This window comes from Naegleria lovaniensis (genome assembly GCF_003324165.1).
Source record: "Naegleria lovaniensis strain ATCC 30569 chromosome Unknown tig010, whole genome shotgun sequence".
Taxonomy (NCBI): Eukaryota; Heterolobosea; class Eutetramitea; order Acrasida; family Naegleriidae; genus Naegleria; species Naegleria lovaniensis.
The window spans coordinates 556,395-575,970 of record NW_025407832.1 but is presented as its reverse complement, the minus strand read 5'-3'; the positions used below and the strand labels follow the sequence as shown (position 1 = coordinate 575,970).

The following is a 19,576-nucleotide window of genomic DNA, read 5'->3' as shown; positions in this document are numbered from 1 at the left end:
AGAAGAATAATTTTCAATCATCATCGATTTCATAAAGATTTTAATCCATGACTCGCCAGCTCACCCTTTGCAACAACAATTCATTTTACTAAAAAATGTCTTCAGTACAATCCTTTGCTAAAGAGGCTCACATCTCCTATATTCAACATTTGGAGGAGAAGGAAACCAACACTTTCGAGTATTGCGTTACAGAACATTTGAGAATGTCCGGAATGTATTGGGGATTAACTGGAATGGACCTCATGAATGAAATTAGCAAGATGAATCGGGACAAGATTTTACAATTTGTGAGAGATTCGTATCATGATGAAGTGGGTGGTTTTTCGGGTGCTCCGAATCATGATCCTCATATTCTCTATACTCTCTCTGCAGTACAATTATTGGTTCTATTAACAGATAATATTGAAGAGTTTTTAAGCTTGGAACAAATTGAAAAGATCGGTTCCTATATCGGATCGTTGCAAAAAGAAGATGGAAGTTTTGCAGGTGATCAATGGGGAGAAGTGGATACACGATTCAGTTATTGCGCTTTGAATTGCTTGGCTTTATTAGGATTATTGGACACATGTAGCAATTATAGAGGAGACAAGATCAATAATCGAAAATTTATTAACGTTGAAAAAGCCGTGCAATTTGTGTTGTCATGTCAAAATTTTGATGGAGGTTTTGGTGTTTGTCCAGGAGCTGAATCCCATGCTGGCCAAATTTTCACATGTATTGGAGCCTTGTCCATTGGAAAGGCACTGGATCGAATCGATCAAGACACACTTTCCTGGTGGCTATGTGAGAGACAATGCGACAATGGTGGCTTGAATGGACGTCCAGAAAAATTGGCCGATGTTTGTTATTCATGGTGGGTATTGAGTGCTTTGGGAATGATGGATCGAATTCATTGGATTGATGGAGGAAAATTACATGATTACATTTGTAATTGTCAAGATACTGAAAAAGGTGGAATTAGCGACAAGCCCAATAACATGGTCGACGTATTTCACACATTTTTTGGAATTGCTGGTTTGAGTTTGTTAGGATATGGTGAGCAGTATGGTTTGAAAACGATCGACCCTACTTTTGCTTTACCTGTTGGAGCACTTAAAAAGATTGGCATTGAAACACCTTATACTTTACGATTTGATTATTAATTTTCAAAGATCTTGTCATTTTGAAAAAATTTTCCCCGCCATTTCAATTGAAAATTAAACTACGAAAAAAATTGAATTACAATCCATAGTAGTTGATTGAAAATCATCACGAGAACACATGAATCAAAAACTGACGGATGAGAGGGAGAGAATCATCAAAGTATTGAACGAGCACTTGTATCAGACTCGTATCTTGCAATTTTTACCTCAATATTATCCACAACTCTCGGATGAAGCCAAACAAGTTCTCATTCCCGAATCATCGACATTGGGCAAGTACTTGCACGAGTTGTACGAACATGAAGGAGTACTGGAGAGCAAAATCAAGGAATATTTACATACTGATATTCCCGAATGGTCCACCAAGATCAAAAAAACCTTCATGCAAATTTGTAAAGTATTGAGTCAGAACAATTTTGCAGTGGATCAAACCAATCCAACGAAACAGGATGAAGGTTTGGAACGCTTTGTATATATCATGAAAGAAATGGTCAATATTTACTCGGACAAGCTTCATACAACGAAGGAAGAAGAGCAGGTCATGAATGATCAAAAGAATGAGAAGGCAGCCCGAGAGAAGAAATCCAATGCTGACCTGAAAGCACTGCAAAGAGAATTGGCTGGTGTACGGAGCTCAAGAGAAAAGGAAGTTTCAGCACGAGAGGAGACGCTGAAAAAACTTGAGGAAGAGCTCGTGGCTTTGAAACTGTCAACCAATTCACAACGAGAAGAGTTTAATTCAGTTTTGAAAAATAGAGAAGACCTTGCTGAGAGCAAGTTTAAAAAATTCGAAGAAATGTTGAAAGACCAAATCAAACAATGTGAAATGTTGCTTTCAGAATTAAAACTTGACCACCACAAGGATGAAAATGACATGAAGCTTGATCGACTGACTTCAGAACAGCAAGTCTATGATTTTGTGACAAAATATGACAATTTTATGAGCGAACACACTGTGAAATACAACACATTGGTACAGGATTATAATAGAGACCAGAAGCGAGTGGTATTCTTGGAGAATGCTATTGCTGTCATGGAAGAAGAGAAGAGAAAGCGAAATGAAGAGCGAGAAAGAAAGCGAAAAGAAAAAGAACGAGTTGAACGATTCAAAGTGCACACTCGATACCAACGTCTTTGGAGAAGAGCTTATCGTTTGGTGTTTTTAACCAATTATGAAAATATTAATGAAAAAGTTCAAAAAGCGAAAGAAGGCAAAAATTCACTCAACGCAACCCAAGATCCAGCCAATCAATCGACCAATGCAGGAAAGCCAAGCGATTCAAAAAAGACAACGAGTGGAAAACCAGCAGATTCTCGGTCACGAACCACTCCTTCCACCAACCGATCAGGATCTCAACGAAGATAAAGTTCTAACTGAAGTTGTAAATTTAGCAACCTTTCTTTACTCTTCTTTCTTTGGCTTGAGCATTGGGAATAACAAGACATCTCTGATGGATTTGTTATTAGTGAGAAGCATGATTAAGCGATCCACACCAACTCCCCAACCACCAGTGGGTGGCAAGCCATATTCGAGTGCTTTGCAGAATGCTTCATCCATTTCGTGGGCTTCGTCATCTTGACTCTTTTTATCTTGCTGCTTTCTGAACCTGTCTCTTTGTTCTTCAGGATCATTCAACTCGGTATAGGCATTGCAAATCTCTTTGGTTCCAATAAACAATTCAAAACGTTCAGTAATATTTTGTCCCTTATTTCTGTGAGATTTTGACAGAGGACTCAAGTCAACAGGATGATCCATGATGAAACTTGGCTGCACACATTCAGGTTCCACAAAATGTCCAAGCAATTTGTCAAGCAAGTAGCCATAGTTCACTTTTTCAGCAGTAAAAGGAATTTTGTGAGTTTTGCAAATAGTAATTAATTTGTGAACTGCTTCAGAGTCCGATGGATCTGGAAGCTTTTGTTGGATGTGTTGCTCGATGGCGTCAACAAAAGAAATACGTCTAAATGGTTTGCTAAAATCAATTTCTCCAATTCCATCCACGTGCAAAATTGGAGATCCCTTAATTTCAGTCACTAAACCTCGAAACATTTCTTCAGTCATGTTCATCATGTCATTATAATCAGCAAATGCTTGATAGGCTTCACAACTGGTAAATTCAGGGTTGTGTGTGGTATCCATTCCTTCATTTCTAAAGACTTTTCCTAGTTCGAACACTCTGTCCATTCCTCCAATCACCAGCTGCTTTAAATAAAGCTCTGGAGCAATTCGAAGTTTGAGGTCGATATCCATAGCGTTGAGATGGGTTTCGAATGGCTTGGCATTTGCACCTCCGCTCTTCTCGCTTAGAACTGGAGTTTCAACTTCAAGAAATCCTCGACTTGAGAAAAAGTTTCTAATAAAAGAAATGGTCTTGCTTCTTGTGAGAAACACATTGTACAACTCGTCATGGTTGGTCAGTAAATCTAAATGCCTATTTCTATATCTTTTTTCAATGTCATCCAGAGATGTTCCTTCAGAGTATGAAATCTTTTGTGGCAATTGATGCAAACAAGGACTTAGAAGTGTGATTTCTTTTGGAACAATACTAAGTTCTCCTTTGCCAGATTTTGCAGGAAAGCCTCTCACTCCCACAATGTCACCCTTTCTCAAAATTGTATTGATGATTGAAAATTTGCTGTCTTCTTCCGCAGAACTCTGTGTGGCATCATAATTTTCAGCATTTGCCATAATTTGGAGCTGGAACAATTTGTGGTCATTCGTGGTTCTTATCGTATAGAAATAGAGTTTGGAGCTTGCTTTTCTTTTACTGATAATTCTTCCAGCAATAGTTTCCTCAATATCTTTTAATTTTTCACCAGCTTGCAACGTATCATACTTGTCTTTGAATTCTTTAAAACTACAAGACAATGAAAAATGATTTGGGTACAAGTTCGGTAATAATTTGGGATATTTTGTTTGATATTCCTTCAATTCTTGTTTTCTTTTTTGATAATAATCTTCATCGGAGCTCACACTTTGTCCAGTAGTTGAACTCTCCGAGGATGATGATGAATGAATTTTCAAATCCTCAATGGATTGATTCTTTCTACTGAAAACTCTTGTTGAAAACGAAGCAGTAATATATTTGGTGGTACAAATTCCAGAAACAAGTTGTCCAGGCAAGGAAGTTTTTTGAATTACAACTCCGTTGGATGATGATGCTGCAGCCCCCAACAACAACTTGGCGAATTTGCCACACAAAATTTTCATTTTTTTCAATTTCCTTTTTGGTTTTGTTCATCACTCATTCAAAATTGATAAGATCTTAACGAATTGCACCAATTTCTTGAATTTCGTGTGAAAAGAGTGAACGGCATTTCTTGTTTTTCTCCATTCTTGGGCAAAAAAGTGGTGTGTTCCTAAGAATCGACTAATTTGTGAGCACAATGGAGTCCATGGCTTCCAAATTCTTGCCTTCTGCAATTCTTTGAAAGAAAAAAGTCTTTCATCTCACAACCTTTACCAACTCGCTTCTTCAAACAACCTTCTTGGAAAAACGTCATCATTCAAAAATATATATTGAGACCTTCATTGCTCTCTCGGATTGCATCATCATCAAATTATTCTTCACTATTCTTAACTCCTTTCAATTTAATTGTGCTCAACATATAATTTTGTGGTCATTATCTCTCTCGTAAAAAGAATGCTCTTCTTTCAACTCATTCAATTGAAGGAAGATGGAGATCCCATGATGAATTATTTGCATTCAAATAATGCGCCTTCTCCTTTTGGTCTTGCTCATCCGAATCCAAATACATTAACCAATCTCACTCATGCAACCACAACAGTAGCATCAACTACCAATGCTCCATCATCGGGTTCATCCTCTCAACAACAACAACAGCAACTTGGCTTGTTATCCTCCGCATCATCATCGGTACAAGCATCAGGAGTGAATATTATTCGTAAAACACCTTCAAAGAGTGGAAAAGGAACAACTTCATCATCATTGGGAGGTGCTAGTACTACTCCTCATACATTTCTCTCCTCACTAGGATCAAGTAATTTACTTCTTTCAACCAATGCTTCTCATCATTCTCTCGGAGGAGGTGTTGGCGATGCTTCTACCAGTAGTCATCCTCTCATGCCAACCACATCAAATCCCTCTTCCGAACCTTCCATCCCATTAATCCAATTATTCTCAACCTTACCCGACGCCGAAGATATTTATCAACGAATTTTAGTCTTTCTACCTTACACTTCAGCGTTGCGTTTCAGTTACGCCTCCAAATATTTTAATCAATTAGCGAAAAAACATTCTCCTTATTTGTTTAGTATGAATCAGTTTGTGCAATGGAGTAATCAGGTGTGTGCTCTCATGATGAATAGTACAACGAGTGCAAGTAATGGTGGCAGTGAAATGACTACTAGTTTGGATAGTTTATCAAGTGATCTTGTCAAGATGAGACAACATAGTTTCTTGAGAGCAGTACAAGTGATTGCTCGAAGTTGTAGAATTCAATTATTGCTTAATGAATTATTTCACAAAGAGACTATTAATATTCAAAGCGAAGATACAGTCACAATGCTTGATATGCCTTCTGTTGGAGTGTATATGTGTATACCATTGTCATCACGAGTGGAATTTTCAAAAAAACACAAAATGGTTCGACAGCTTATTGATACCATATCTCTTCAAAATATTTATTATCAGGAGATGTGTACTTTTCTTCTTGGAAAGCTTCAAATCATTGAATTTGAGCAAATCAAAGGAGAAGAAAATTATGGATTTTCATCAGTCATTCAGCTCATACCTGATCTTCAACAATTAGATCAAAAAGTTTATATTCATCAAAATTTAATGACCACCACGCTTCAACATCAAAAACAAAAGAAGCGAGTCATTCTGTATCAAATGTCAATTGGTACAAATTCTCCAAAATATGCTCAATTTCTTGGCCTTTCAGGTGATATGACTGCAAATGATCGTCAAGTGCTTGTAATTATGGCAGGAAGCAAATACGAATTTAATGATATCATACTGTACAAGCTGTGTCAACTCAGCGGTGTGATCACCAACACCACATCCATGTCCGTGACAGAAATGTTTCAATTTTTGGCCATGTGTGGAACATTGGACACATGTCAAGCTGTCATTGAGCAATATTATACTTATAAGAGAAATAATTTACAAACCTTCAGTTCGACACCACAGAAATTTGAAGTATATCCACGAGAGTCAGACACAGAGCTTAAAAGCTTTGACTTTGTGGCGTCACTTTTCTTGAAACAGTATATTTTTGACTTGACAAACATCAAATCGACCAAAATTTATTTATTGGACCTTTTAATTAACATGTCGAACCAACTCCTTTGTGATATTCAACTCTCATACTTACCTAGAAGATTACTAAACTATCAAAAGAACACCTTGGAGTATGAAAAGGCGATAAGGTCAATTTCCAATGTTTTTGGCAGAGAAGTGAGATTTCGATTATTGGGATCGAACGCAGAGTGCACAAGTTATAGCGTGTTGAGACTAAATATTTTACCAACACTGGCCAACAAGTTGCTCAGCACAACGAACAAATCCATATGTGAACTTGTTTTCAATTTTGTTGGATTTACCTCCTTCAAATACGTGGGTGCAGAACAAGAACGAAATTTAAGATTAACTGTGCGAACCAGCAACAAGAAGTTAGCATTCTTACTTGGAATTAAGGAAGAACGAGATGTTGTCGTATTGAACAATCAAACCATTAACATGAGAATTTTGAAAAATTTAACAGAAATCCTTCAACTGAGCTGGCCTGAATCTGAATTGCTCTTCTTTTTATTGGCCGCATGTTCTTGTATTGCCACGGCTCATTTCACAGAATCTGCCAAGACGGCCTTTGTCGAAACTGAGTGGAATACAGCTCAGAAAGAAACATTCCATCCCTCAATTTATTACATTTCTGAGCAGTTGAGTAAGATTTTGCAATGTCCTAGCGTCATTAATGCCGAAGAGATTTAAGGGATTCGATCTGTGTGACGCGCGTGTGTGTATGTGAAATCATTTACTATTTTCATCTGTGATTCATGGACACTTGAAGAAAATTCTTTAAAGAGAAATCCAATAGCCACACAAAAATTGAACCATGACGATCACGAGTATGATGAATAATGATAATGACAATGAACGTGTCGTACTCGAAACCACTCGAGGTGTGGATTGTGAAACTTTTGGTCCACCACTCGAGGATGTCGTCGCTACTCGTACCTGAATGGTCATTTCAATCGGATAATGATCTGAAACGGTTGCTGCAAATGTTGAATTCAATCCCAACCTCTCATCGAATCGAAATACGGATGCCACTTGACTAATTTCATACTTGCTACCCAATTTGAGGATATTGTTCTGTGCCATACTTGTGGGAACAACAAATCGATCATAGGGACACTCAGAAGTTGCTACTGTGGTATCTGTAGTGTCATTAATGAGCCATTTGAATCGAGTACTGTCTGTTCGTAAAGAAATCGAATTCCAATCGGATGAGGTCACATAGGAACATCCTGCATTGAAATCGCCACACATAATGGTTTGATTAGCAAATGCCTCATTTTGATACGAATTGAAAACATCAACCAAATGATTCATTTCTGCAACAGCATCTGTTGGCTTGATATGACATCCCAATAATGAAAATATTTGACTTGGCAATGCAACTAATTCAAATACAAATAGGAAAGGAGGTCTCTCGAACCAATTATTGACATCCAAATATTGCAGAGTTTTCACAAATTTGATGATATTGGGTTTATAAAGAATGGCATATTGCTCCTTACTGCTCGTTCTTCCGAGTGGTTCACTGATTTGAAATTGATACTTGACACTCGTCGATGGAATAAAATTATTTAATTGTCGTGTAAATTCGGGTATGGTCGTGTTACTTGAATCTCGTACTTCCATGATGAATATTAAATCATACATGGAGGTAATTTTGAGAAGTGTTTGAACTACTTCGGGTTTTGACATTTTCGTTTGACCAAATACTTGAATGTTGAAGGAGGAAATTTTGATGGATTGTGTTGCGAGTTGTTGTTGTTGAGCGAGAATGGATGAGAGGAGATGTGCGAATAGGAAAATGGAGAGCATTGTCACTGCTTGAATTCGGAGTGTCATTTTTTTGTGTAATTACCTTTTAAAATTCTCTGAACTCCGACATTGAAACACCACATCAGATTACAGAAATATACCACGTTTATTGGCGTTGAAAGTCCTTGTTTTACCTGTGGCAAATAGCTGAGAGTAGTCATATTTTCCTGGATACAGGTCTGCATTTTCAGTTGGAACATAAGGGTCTCTTTTTGAATTGCTGACAAAGAAGCTAGAGCTAATGTGCTTCTTGTTGTCCTTATCAGCCAAATTGGAGCCAAATCGATCGGTTGTGGGATAGTATATTGGGTCTGGTTGTTCCTTGGAGTGCTTCTTTTTTCTTGTTTTTCCTGTAAAGTTGCCAAACCGATCGATGGCATCGTTTTTGAAAAAGAAAGAACGAGGATCCTTGTCAGAATCATCAATTTGAATTTCTCTGGTACTTCGTGAGGCAGATTTGGGTTTAGTAATTTCTGAAATATCAATCGATTCGTATTGAGGTTTTCCATTCTCAATATCTCTTCTCGTCGTCGATCGAAATATTGCTTGAGGTAATTCTTTTTTCTCTCTTATTCGGTAAATTCCTCGTGATGGATTTTCTCGTTCATATTTTTCTTCAATGCTTTCTTCGAAATGGTTGACAATATCTGTTGGAGATGATGAACGATTCTCTTCTGAAAATCTCTTTGTTTTTGAAGCAAACATGGAGGATTTACCGGCAGATCCCACTCGTTTCTTGTCAAACGACGACTCACACTTTTCAATTGCAAAATTATAATTTGTGGCCACAAGTGAAATTTAAGGTTTACATGTCACCTTTTCTCAACTTACCACATTATAAGTTCCAGGACCAACCGTAGGTGGTGTTTCTGATTCAATTTTTGTCTTGGTCGGCGATGAGGATAAAAAAGCTCTACTTCCAACACCGGCCGACGAGGGAATTCGTTTGTCTTGTATTGTGGTTGACGAAAAGAATTGAAGGGGCTCCGTAGAACCAGGTCCAGGTGTTATAAATGTACTTCTTGGAGCATCATACCATCGTTTAGTATTCGATACCATATATCCATAACCTTTCTTTGAGTCTGACGTTTTCCGTTCAAGTAGTTCTCTATTAATGGAATAGGTGGTTGCATTAGGGCCACCCAAATCATTCTGCAATTTTTAAACGTTCATCATCCTCATTCCGCAATATCATCACATTGTAACGTACCACAAATACTTGAAATCTACAACTACTCGTTCCAAATCCCTTCTTTTCCAAAGATGATGAATTTAATTTTGTTTCAAATCGGGACGGAATAGAATGAGATGATTTATAAAAATCCTTCCTTTTCTGTTGTGTTTCACGTAACCTAGACCTCACATCCTGTACCGATTTACTTCGTTTTGGATCCTCCATGGATTGTATAATGGATGCAGGGTTGAATATATTCCAGTAATTTTTTTTTTGAAAATTGAATGGACCAACGTTCAGTTTTTTAAATTTACTGTTGTGGCGGGTTTTTTCTTGACTTTACCCAAAATATATGAGCAAAATAATTGTGGCGAAAATTGTATAGCGTGTCCTTTCAACTTTAACATCGATAGATCTATACCAATATCCATGAGAGCTCTTTGATGGTATTGAGATTAAAGATTTTTCATCATTACTTAAAAAAAAATGCAAAACTCGTCCTCCACGACTTCTCTCGCATCTTCATCACTCTCAACGATTGAAAATGAATTTGCTGATATTATTCCACATATTAACCAGACATTGATCCGAAATTTGAGCGATAAACTGAAAGATAAGAGAAAATCGGGAGGAGAGGAAATTGAGAGATTGGTTTGTAAATTATTGCAAACTGTGGACTCGGAACAACCAACAACAACCACTCCTTCTGCGACCACAACAATTGATAATTCAGATCAAAATCAGGAGGAAAAGTTGAGGAAAGGAGAGTTACTTGTTAAAAAGTTGATCCGATATTTAACAGTACAACTCGTGGACTCTATCCAACCTAACATGAAAAAAGGAGGATTATGGGCTCTCGGATCATGTTCTGTGGCATTGTACAAGGATATTGGAAAGTATTTGGATGATTTGATCCCTCCCATTCTACGATGCTTTGGAGATCAAGACGCAAAAGTGAGATTTCACGCTTCTGAATCCATGTATAATGTCGCTAAAATTGCAAGAGGAAAAATTATTCCAAATTATTTTCACATGATATTCGATGGATTGTGCAAGCTGAGTGGCGATCCAGATTCCACTGTCCAAAATGCGAACGTAGTCTTGGACAGACTTGTAAAAGATATTGTCACAGAAGATGAAAATTTTAATGTTGACCAATTCATTCCTGAGCTCAGTAAGCGCATCAATACCAATGATCCATTCATTAGACAATTTTTATTGAGCTGGATTGTTATTCTTGACTCAGTTCCAGATATTGACTTGCTAGAATATTTGCCTCATTTTCTTTCTGGTATATTTGATATGCTCAGCGATCCAAATAGAGAAATCATCAATCAAGCCAAGACGACGCTTGAGGAATTTCTTTCAGAAATTGAATGTTCCTTCGACGCTATAGATTGTGGTCCACTGATCAAAATTCTGATCACACATTGTGAGAATGTTCCTGGCAGTACCTTGGCCAAACAAATTGCCATATTTTGGATTTACAAATTCTTGCAGTTCGACAAGAGAAAAGTCCTGCCCTATCACGCTCAAATTATTGGTGCAATTTTACAACACATTTCAAGCAATGAGCTTGATTTGCGAAATGCGAGCACAAATGCCAATAATGAAATCATGCGCATCATTGAAGATAAATCAACTCCAGATCAAATGATTTCATTTAGTGATGTGATGAGAGTCATCAAAACTGAGATACAAAAACCAAACATTCCCAACAGAATTTGTGCATTGAAATGGTGTCACATTTTACTCAACAAGAATTTGGATAGAGTGATGAAACATATAGAAATAATTTTTGCACTCTTGTTAAAATCATTATCTGATCCAAACGAAGATGTTGTCTCTCTAGATTTACAAGTTCTAGCCATCATCTCCACGACTGAAGAAAACTTTCAAAAATTTTTAAGAAGTTTGGTTCAAATGTTCCAAAACGACAACAACTTGTTGGCAAAAGCTGGATTTATTTTCAGAAAACTCAGTGTCATGTTGAACCCTGAAAAGATTTTCAAGGAATTGGCGAATATTTTACTCGATACCAAACAAAGTAACGTAGAGTTTACGTCTACTCTGGTTCAAACCCTTAATATGATACTATTAACAAGCAAAGAACTATTGGGGTTGAGGAACTCGATTAAGAAGTGCAAAACCTCTCGAGAAGGTCAAAAATTATTTTTTGATTTATTCAGAAGGTATGTGTGTTGTTTTCGTTTTGTACGCACTGTTCACACTCTTGACTGATCATTGCTGATAGTTGGTGCCACAATTCTATTGCAACACTCACTCTCTGTTTGCTTGCTAATCAATACGAGTTGGCAAGTTATCTCGTTTCAAGCTTGTAAGTAGTCACTGAAGATGAATGGTGCAGAGTTAATGATTGAACGAATTGGAACAACAGCTCTGAAGTGGAAGTCACTGTCGAATTTTTAACCCAAATTGACAACTTGATTCAACTTTTAGAATCACCCATATTTGTTGATTTAAGATTGCAATTATTGGAACCTCAGAAGCATTCTTATTTATTGAAAACATTATATGGCCTGCTAATGTTATTGCCTCAAAGCACAGCATACAGCAAGCTAAGCAAACGTTTAGAATGTGTCAATACGTTATGCATGATACAAACAGCAGGTCAACTAAAAGCTGAAACAGAAGAAAACAAAAACTCTGAAGAAAGTATTGAAGAGCTTTTAAAACATTTCAAAACAATGCAATCAAAGTTTAGAACCATGAATGAATCGGATTAATACTCGAGCTCTACATCAAGACTCTCAAAATATTCCACAACTTCCTTTTTGCCAGCATTTTTTGCCTCACCATATGGTGTGTTTCCCCATCTAAAATCGTATAACTTATTAAATCATGTAATTTTCACAACAAACACTGACCTATCTTTACAATTAATATCAGCTCCAAACTCTACTAAAAGTTGCACCATGGCAAGCTGTCCTTCTACAGAAGCTAAATGTAAAGCTGTACGTTTGTCATAATCCTGAATATTTGGATCAACACCTTCAACTTCCAATAATCTTCTCATTTCATCCGTGGCTCCAATGGCACCCAAATTACACATGATCACTGGCAATAACGCATCACTGAAAAAAAATGTGAATACGAAGTTTGAATTCGAATATAAAATTTCAACTCACCTCACTTCCTTCATGTCAGATTCTCCACCATGGAAATTTAAGGCCTTACAAACAGCACTGACAAAGCCCCTCTCTCTCAGAGAATATTTCGAAACAGGAACAACCTTGGTTAGTTCACCTCTAAGGTCCACTGTCAACAACCGTTTCACTTCTTCCAAGTCCATATCACAGCTCAATAAATACACTGTTACAGTCATTAAAAATCAATATTCAGCAACATGATGAGCATAAAAATAACATACTTAGTTTTGTGACAGCTGCTTCTGGTGTCATGCTGTCAAAAAGAAAAATTCAAAAATTTGAATTTAACTATGTTACAATTGTTACTTACTCTGATCCACTCACAACACCAAGCTCGTACAACACTGAACCTGTTTTATAAGAGGCTGACACTGCTCCTTTGACTTTTTTCATGATCATTTACAAATAAGTTCCCTCAACATTTTCAAATTCGTCATTGATGAAACTTACAGCATTGTGTACAATTCACAATCACGACTCCTCGTTCTGTTGCATCTTTGATACAATTCAAAAAGTCAGATCTGGTTGAGGGAACATTTCCAACTCCATATGATAACATGACCACTCCTTCTGTCTGTCATTCATTTGTGTAAATAAATTCGGAATGGTCACAACAATGTAAAAAACTTACTGGAGGCAAGAAAAAGTTGGACATTAAGCTTGTACTAATACCAGGAAATATTCTCAGCATACCAACTTAAAATTGTGAATTCCGAAAAATAATGATAATAATAATGCATTCCAAGTTAATACATGTCAACATTGAAAATATCATGTGAGTGAACCTACCATTGCTGTTCGAAATTGGAATCATTCTAAATTCTTGATTCTGGCCTGGTGGAGGTCTAATCAATGACCAATTCACCTCCATATCAATTCCAAGCTTCACTATTGGTGCAATATTTGGTGAATCAAAAGCACTCAAATCTCCAGCATCCATCTTTGTACATCTATTTCCTCTAAATAACTTGTTATGGAAAAAAACACAAACTTCAGGAATGTATAATTTCGAAGCAATGGTAATGGCTCCTAATAAATTATCAAACCCATCATTTCTGGTTTGAGAAATTGGAATTTGAGATCCTGTCAAAATAACAGACTTGGCTAAATGTCTGAACATGAAGCTCAACGCAGAAGCTGTATAACACATGGTATCTGTTCCGTGTAATACAATGAACTGGGTCCAAGAATATCAAATATTCATCAAATTAACAATTAATATTTTCATAAACCTCAATAAGCACGAAACCGAATCATAATGTATAAAAACATACACAATCATAATCACCATAATGATCCGAAATGCATTGAGCAATTTTTACCCAGTCTTTATAGCCCATATTACTTGAATCCAAAATCGGGTCAAATTCCAATAATTGATATAAAGCAACACATCCGTCATCACTTCTTGGCGTTGAAAACCATTGATCCATCTTGGCTCTTTCAGTTTCTTCTGTATCTTGATCATTAATAACTCCAGCCATTTTCAAATATAATTTCCGATGTCTGGCATCGTTGAATTGAGATAATTGAGCCAACTTTTTACGTAAATAACCTCGTACAGGACGGTAGCCATCGGGAAACTTTTTCATTCCAATGGTACCTCCTGTGTAGATGGCTAGAATTTTTGTAATACTTAATGCTGCTGTGGACGTATCGGGAACGGAAATTAATGATGATGCACCGAGAGATGATTTATGGGAATCATCTTTGATAAAGATCTTTCTTTTGAAACTTCGAGGACTTAATTTCGGTCCTTTTGGAATTTCTGAAGAAAATCTGGGACTTGTGGTTGAAAGGTCATGATGATCATTGTTGCTTTCTCGATCTAAATTTTGAATATTAGGAAGATGTAATATTTGGTCGTGCTCTCGTTGGAGTGGTTGTTGAACCCTCTCGGAAGGTATTGATGAATTGGTGTTTGATGTTGAAAGAGCACTCGTAAGAGAAGGATGCATTTTTTGTAAACTTGAGACCTTCGTGAATGTCAGGTGCTTGAAGCCCATAATATTATTCATCTGATTAATATTACTCAATTAGTCCACCAATTATAAATTGTCATTAAAAAATGCTCAAAACCAAAGCTCGTTTCACCCAATGGTGTCATCAACCTCTTCTTCGTATTCTGAGCCCATCATGGACCAAAAATCTTCATTTTAATAGAAACTATTCCACTAAATCTTGCAATTTTTCAACGAGCACAGCAAACTCTACAAGAGAAGATCCATACCTATTCTTTTTGAATTTTGATAAAAACGGAAAGCAGCTTCCGAAAGATGAATATTTGAAACAAATGAAACACATGAACAATCCTTTTCAACAATATGAAGGCATTCCTACATTTTTCCTTCATGGATTGCTCGGAAGCGGACAGAATTACGTTTCCATCATGAACAAGTATAGTGATGTTTTGGCCACGAACGGAAGTTGTTTGTTGTTGGACTCACGTAATCATGGAAGAAGCTCTCATACCACTACGATGAGTTATGATGATTTATCGGACGATATTATTACCGTGATGGATGAATTGAAGCTTGAAAAAGTGAATATCGTTGCGCATTCAATGTCTGGCAAGGCATTAATGAATTTACTTTTAAGAGAAAGCCTCAATAGTATTTCATCACCATTATTGCAACGGATCAATAAGGCCATTGTTGTGGATGTCTCTCCTGTCGATTACACTAAGGACGATCGATGGGTGATTAAGCAATATATTGATGCCATGAGAGGAATTAATTTGAAAACTTTAAAAACAAGAACGGAGGCAGAAGCTATATTAGCTAAAGTAGGAGGAATTAGTCGTGATGCCAGGCTCTTCTTATTAACGAATCTTGTTAGGCTCAAAGAAGACAATAATAACGACACAGCTGGGTGGGCATGGAGATGCAATTTGGATGTCATTGAAGCGTACCTTCCGCAGATTGGCTCGTTTCCTTTCAAAACTAGAGAGGACGCCCTTGGAATGTATCAAGTTCCTGTTCAATACCTTGGAGATAACATCTTGTTCTTGAGAGGAGCTAAATCAATGTATGTCACTGACCATTACGAAATAATTTCCAAAACCTTCTTCCCGAATGCTACCTTCAACACTGTCAAGGTAAGAGATATTGTCATTTGATGTAATGCTATTATTATGATTGACTGCTAAATCCTATCTCGCTACACAGAATGCCTCACATTGGATCCATATTGACAATCCACATGAATTTACCACCTTGATTTCTGAATTCGTAAATACCTGATCTCTTATTCCAGGAGCGTTAGACTGTTTTGGTTTAAAACGCTCTTTGAAACCAATAAGAGATACCCCCAAAATTGAAAGTATCACTTGTCAGCCACTACAACTCAACAACACAGTCTGCAAGCAACATGGTTTCTATTAACAACGGTACCATGTTGATCATATGACAACACATTGGTTTCACAATGAATTACTACTATAAGTAACCATCAACATATCCACATACCATGTTTTGTATTAGCTAAACTTGGCGACCACTTGAAATTCCATTTAAATTTTTTATTTCCAAGCAACCCTTGTCAAATTCTATGTAAACAGCATCCAATTCCAAACACAGTGAAAGCCGAATGTTGCGCCAAAATAGTTGTGTTGATCAAGCATCCTTTGACCGACTAGACGGTGCGCCTGGTGCAGTAATTGTGAATTTCATGATGTTGTGTGTCCGTCACACGGCAGTTGTGGTGCATCACATTCTGAACGCATCAGCAACATCTTAGAAAAATACACAACAGCCAACACTACTTGTTCATTAGAGGAAGGTCGACAGTAATCGATTCACATTGCTGTCGTTTGTGTGACGATAATGTTAGACATTGCAGTATTATAACAGAGAGCCTACACCATCCAACAACATGTGGCGACACAAAGCAGAGGACCAAGCACCCCATCAAACCAATGACCAACAACATCTTCGAACACCAAGCCAAACTCAATACCATCACAACCCACAACATGTCACATTACATTCAAGAGTGACCAACAACAATAACCTCTATCAACAACCACAACAATTAACAACCACCGATTCAGCATCCCTCTACCTAGAGGCAAGCAAGCCATCACTGCAGGCATCATCGAATCGTGCTTCCGTGAGCAATCCAATTTCTCCTTCCCATACTATCTCCTCTAGGGCTATGGAACATCACCACTCAAGCCAATATTCCACACCACCAATATTTACCACGTATTCACAACAACAACAAGCTTACCAACATCCTCCTGTCCTTCCGCCAATAAGTACGCTTACCTCCTACCTGCCATCTTCTTCACACGACCAACATGTATTTGCAACAACAAATCCGCTCTATGGCTATACGAAGGATGAAGATGAGGTGCCGTCAACACTATCACACAGCTCTTCATTGATACGAAAGACTCCTCCACTGGAGATGCATCAAGACCTTCTTTCGGCCCAACATGGAGTGTCAACCAGAAACCAATTTAAGACATCACAAAGTGCTATTGCAAGAAATATGGCTATGCCGTCGTCATCCTTCCAACAACCACAACATGCCACCCATGTCGCAACACCATCACAACCCCTCATGGTTGTATACAATGGACAACAACATTTCCAATCCACAACTACAGATAACGTGGCCATTGAGCAGCCACAGCAATGGTATGACCATATATCGACTCATGAGTTAGTACATAGTAGTACAAGCAGTACTCCGCCGCCATCATTAATTCCTTCACAACAAACATTAATCATTGAGAGCACAACAAAAACTTTAGATTTTAACAATAGTAGTCACAACATGGATCCATCCATTACAGATACAAATGCATCGTTGTATGCCACATTTTCATTGAAACATACATGCAGCGATACATCCACGCATGTACAGTCAACATCAAAAACGCGTCACAAATCGAAGAGGAAAAGCACGTCCACACTCACAAACATTTCATCCTCTATTCCACAAACAAATTGGACTTTTCATCGAGCACATACCGATTCTGAGGCGTCATTTACCCTAAACACCGACCCAAATTTCACGGCACCTATTTCAAAATCTCAGGAAAGAATCAGCGTTGCATGCACCGAGTGCCGAAAAGCCAAAAAACGATGCAGTGGTGGAAGACCATGTGATAGATGCGTTTCCATGGGAAAACAGTGCAAAGATGAACATACAGGTAAAAAACGAGGAAGAAAAAAGAAAGATCTCTCCGAAAGTGCAGACGAGAAAAATTCAATGAGTGACAGCAATAGAAAACATGTGAAAACAAGTGATTCAAGTATTGGAACGGAGTCTTTATCTTCAGAGACTACCTCAAGCAAAACTGATACCACATCTCCACTCGAATCCAAGATTTCAAATTTTGAAAACCAAGAACGTTCTTGGTTTCAGTTACCACAAAATTCAGAAGGTGAAGAAGAGGTTCCAAGAAATTTGAGCAAATGAAACGGTCATGAATTTTCAAGTACCAATGATTAATTAGTGAATACTTGCAGGGGTATTTTCATTGGAGCTACACATTTATAAAAACACCTAAAAATTATAACTTTTTCTTCTTCTTATTCTTGACCTTAATACCTGACGTAAATCGATTGTCAGGAAGTTTGTCAACCTTAATAGTGCTGGCATGAGCCATCTTCTTTCTCTCAAGTAACTCTTGTTGTTGTTTTCTTTGAGATTCATCTCGTTTCAAACGTTGCTGCCTAAATAAGTCTGCCTCTTTCAGAAATTCTTTTGGATTGGCCAAACCTGTCAAAAATCTACTCTGTCTACTCTTATATTTTTCTTGGTGCTTATTCAATAGCTCGAGAAGAGAAGCATCATACTCTTCCTTTGATTGTTCTTGATGATTGGCAGTATTTTTGGATGCCATCATGGTTGAAATGACTTGCTGTTGTTCCTCACGCAATCGATCTCTCTCCTCAGCGTTATCAATTTCTTCAGGTTCAAGAAAATTAAAAGTCGATTGTTTTGTCAATATTGGATCATTCTCTAATGGAATGTAAAATCTTTTTAAAATTTCTCGTAAACCAGTGGAATAGTTATTTCCAAATGCATTCACTAAAAATTGTTGTTTCTCTTCAACTTTCCATAAATAACAAGTCGCAATAGAGAAAATATCACAAAGTTTGCTAATCAGAGCTTCAGGTAAAACTGCCAATCCTTTTTGTTTTGCAATAACAAGTCGTTGTCGAATTTGATTTTCGATCATTCCCAAAACGAATGAGTGTGTTGTGTCATCTTGAGTTGTTGTTTGGTTGTTGCCTTCTTCTTGTTGCTTGTTGAAGAGCTCTACTTTTTTTCTAACAATTTTGAACATGGTTTCAAGAGTCAGTAACCGATCCGTTGTTGATAAATTTTCTTTCAATAGCAAGTCTATCGATGATGTATTTTCTGTTGTTTCAGTTTTTGAATCTTGTTGATGATTATTTGATGAAATTGATTGAACGTCATCATGGACTGTTGATTCTGTTGTTGTGCTTGCGGAATGGATCATTGAATCTTCATCATGAGTGTCTTGTTTTTTCCGTACATTCTTTGCTTCTTGTTTGGAGGTGTTTCTCTTTCTCTTCGGAGTTTGTGAAGTGAGAATTGTGTTGTCTTGTTGTTCGTGAAAATTATTATTATTGAATTCAGACATTTTTTAAATATGATTCAATTCAATTTAATTGCAAAAAGGTTCAACATGTGTGGAAGATTTTAATAATGAAATAATATTCTCAAGAATTCAAACACTCTGTGTGTCAAATACAGACATCATCCGATGGTCTTTTAGTTATGCTTTGAAAACAGGCTTCACGGTTCCGAGCCTCAATCTCTCCAATAAATAAAAAAAATACAATCATCGTTGCACCACAATGCCAGGCAAGGAAGGAGGAAAGGTCAAACCAGTACGTGTTTTAACGTTTTAACGAATGAAACCGTTCTCTTACCATCACTGAATTTATTTGGATTGTTGTTTAATTGGCCATTATTACGTTTGAAATGGAAATGATGATGAATTTCATTATTGTTGTTTAATAATTA

General features: G+C 37.2%; 11 protein-coding genes across 11 annotated transcripts; 6 read left to right on the top strand and 5 right to left on the bottom strand.

Annotated features, from left to right (window-relative positions):
• Window positions 1-95: 95 nt before the first annotated feature.
• On the top strand, window positions 96-1,142 carry C9374_000662 (uncharacterized protein; the record flags this gene model as incomplete). The annotated part of the gene is made up of 1 exon (XM_044696500.1): window positions 96-1,142. The coding sequence occupies one exon, from the start codon at window positions 96-98 to the stop codon at window positions 1,140-1,142; it is 1,047 nt and encodes a 348-aa protein (XP_044552490.1).
• Window positions 1,143-1,260: 118 nt separating this feature from the next.
• On the top strand, window positions 1,261-2,508 carry C9374_000661 (uncharacterized protein; the record flags this gene model as incomplete). Its single annotated transcript, XM_044696489.1, has 1 exon — window positions 1,261-2,508. One exon carries the CDS (start codon window positions 1,261-1,263, stop codon window positions 2,506-2,508), a length of 1,248 nt encoding a protein of 415 aa, XP_044552489.1.
• A 36-nt stretch (window positions 2,509-2,544) lies between these two features.
• C9374_000660 (uncharacterized protein) lies at window positions 2,545-4,353 on the bottom strand (the record flags this gene model as incomplete). Its single annotated transcript, XM_044696478.1, has 1 exon — window positions 2,545-4,353. One exon carries the CDS (start codon window positions 4,351-4,353, stop codon window positions 2,545-2,547), a length of 1,809 nt encoding a protein of 602 aa, XP_044552488.1.
• Window positions 4,354-4,786: 433 nt separating this feature from the next.
• On the top strand, window positions 4,787-7,099 carry C9374_000659 (uncharacterized protein; the record flags this gene model as incomplete). Its single annotated transcript, XM_044696466.1, has 1 exon — window positions 4,787-7,099. One exon carries the CDS (start codon window positions 4,787-4,789, stop codon window positions 7,097-7,099), a length of 2,313 nt encoding a protein of 770 aa, XP_044552487.1.
• An 87-nt stretch (window positions 7,100-7,186) lies between these two features.
• On the bottom strand, window positions 7,187-8,248 carry C9374_000658 (uncharacterized protein; the record flags this gene model as incomplete). The annotated part of the gene is made up of 1 exon (XM_044696455.1): window positions 7,187-8,248. One exon carries the CDS (start codon window positions 8,246-8,248, stop codon window positions 7,187-7,189), a length of 1,062 nt encoding a protein of 353 aa, XP_044552486.1.
• Window positions 8,249-8,308: 60 nt separating this feature from the next.
• Window positions 8,309-9,620, bottom strand: C9374_000657 (uncharacterized protein; the record flags this gene model as incomplete). The annotated part of the gene is made up of 3 exons (XM_044696444.1): window positions 8,309-8,977; window positions 9,053-9,373; window positions 9,432-9,620. The coding sequence occupies 3 exons, from the start codon at window positions 9,618-9,620 to the stop codon at window positions 8,309-8,311; spliced, it is 1,179 nt and encodes a 392-aa protein (XP_044552485.1).
• A 261-nt stretch (window positions 9,621-9,881) lies between these two features.
• On the top strand, window positions 9,882-12,142 carry C9374_000656 (uncharacterized protein; the record flags this gene model as incomplete). Its single annotated transcript, XM_044696433.1, has 3 exons — window positions 9,882-11,587; window positions 11,650-11,733; window positions 11,794-12,142. The coding sequence occupies 3 exons, from the start codon at window positions 9,882-9,884 to the stop codon at window positions 12,140-12,142; spliced, it is 2,139 nt and encodes a 712-aa protein (XP_044552484.1).
• Window positions 12,143-12,255: 113 nt separating this feature from the next.
• Window positions 12,256-14,523, bottom strand: C9374_000655 (uncharacterized protein; the record flags this gene model as incomplete). Its single annotated transcript, XM_044696422.1, has 8 exons — window positions 12,256-12,490; window positions 12,545-12,728; window positions 12,787-12,818; window positions 12,876-12,948; window positions 13,016-13,139; window positions 13,197-13,261; window positions 13,355-13,742; window positions 13,840-14,523. The coding sequence occupies 8 exons, from the start codon at window positions 14,521-14,523 to the stop codon at window positions 12,256-12,258; spliced, it is 1,785 nt and encodes a 594-aa protein (XP_044552483.1).
• Window positions 14,524-14,633: 110 nt separating this feature from the next.
• C9374_000654 (uncharacterized protein) lies at window positions 14,634-15,807 on the top strand (the record flags this gene model as incomplete). Its single annotated transcript, XM_044696411.1, has 2 exons — window positions 14,634-15,662; window positions 15,733-15,807. The coding sequence occupies 2 exons, from the start codon at window positions 14,634-14,636 to the stop codon at window positions 15,805-15,807; spliced, it is 1,104 nt and encodes a 367-aa protein (XP_044552482.1).
• Window positions 15,808-16,438: 631 nt separating this feature from the next.
• On the top strand, window positions 16,439-17,995 carry C9374_000653 (uncharacterized protein; the record flags this gene model as incomplete). The annotated part of the gene is made up of 1 exon (XM_044696400.1): window positions 16,439-17,995. One exon carries the CDS (start codon window positions 16,439-16,441, stop codon window positions 17,993-17,995), a length of 1,557 nt encoding a protein of 518 aa, XP_044552481.1.
• A 94-nt stretch (window positions 17,996-18,089) lies between these two features.
• C9374_000652 (uncharacterized protein) lies at window positions 18,090-19,190 on the bottom strand (the record flags this gene model as incomplete). Its single annotated transcript, XM_044696389.1, has 1 exon — window positions 18,090-19,190. One exon carries the CDS (start codon window positions 19,188-19,190, stop codon window positions 18,090-18,092), a length of 1,101 nt encoding a protein of 366 aa, XP_044552480.1.
• Window positions 19,191-19,576: the final 386 nt, after the last annotated feature.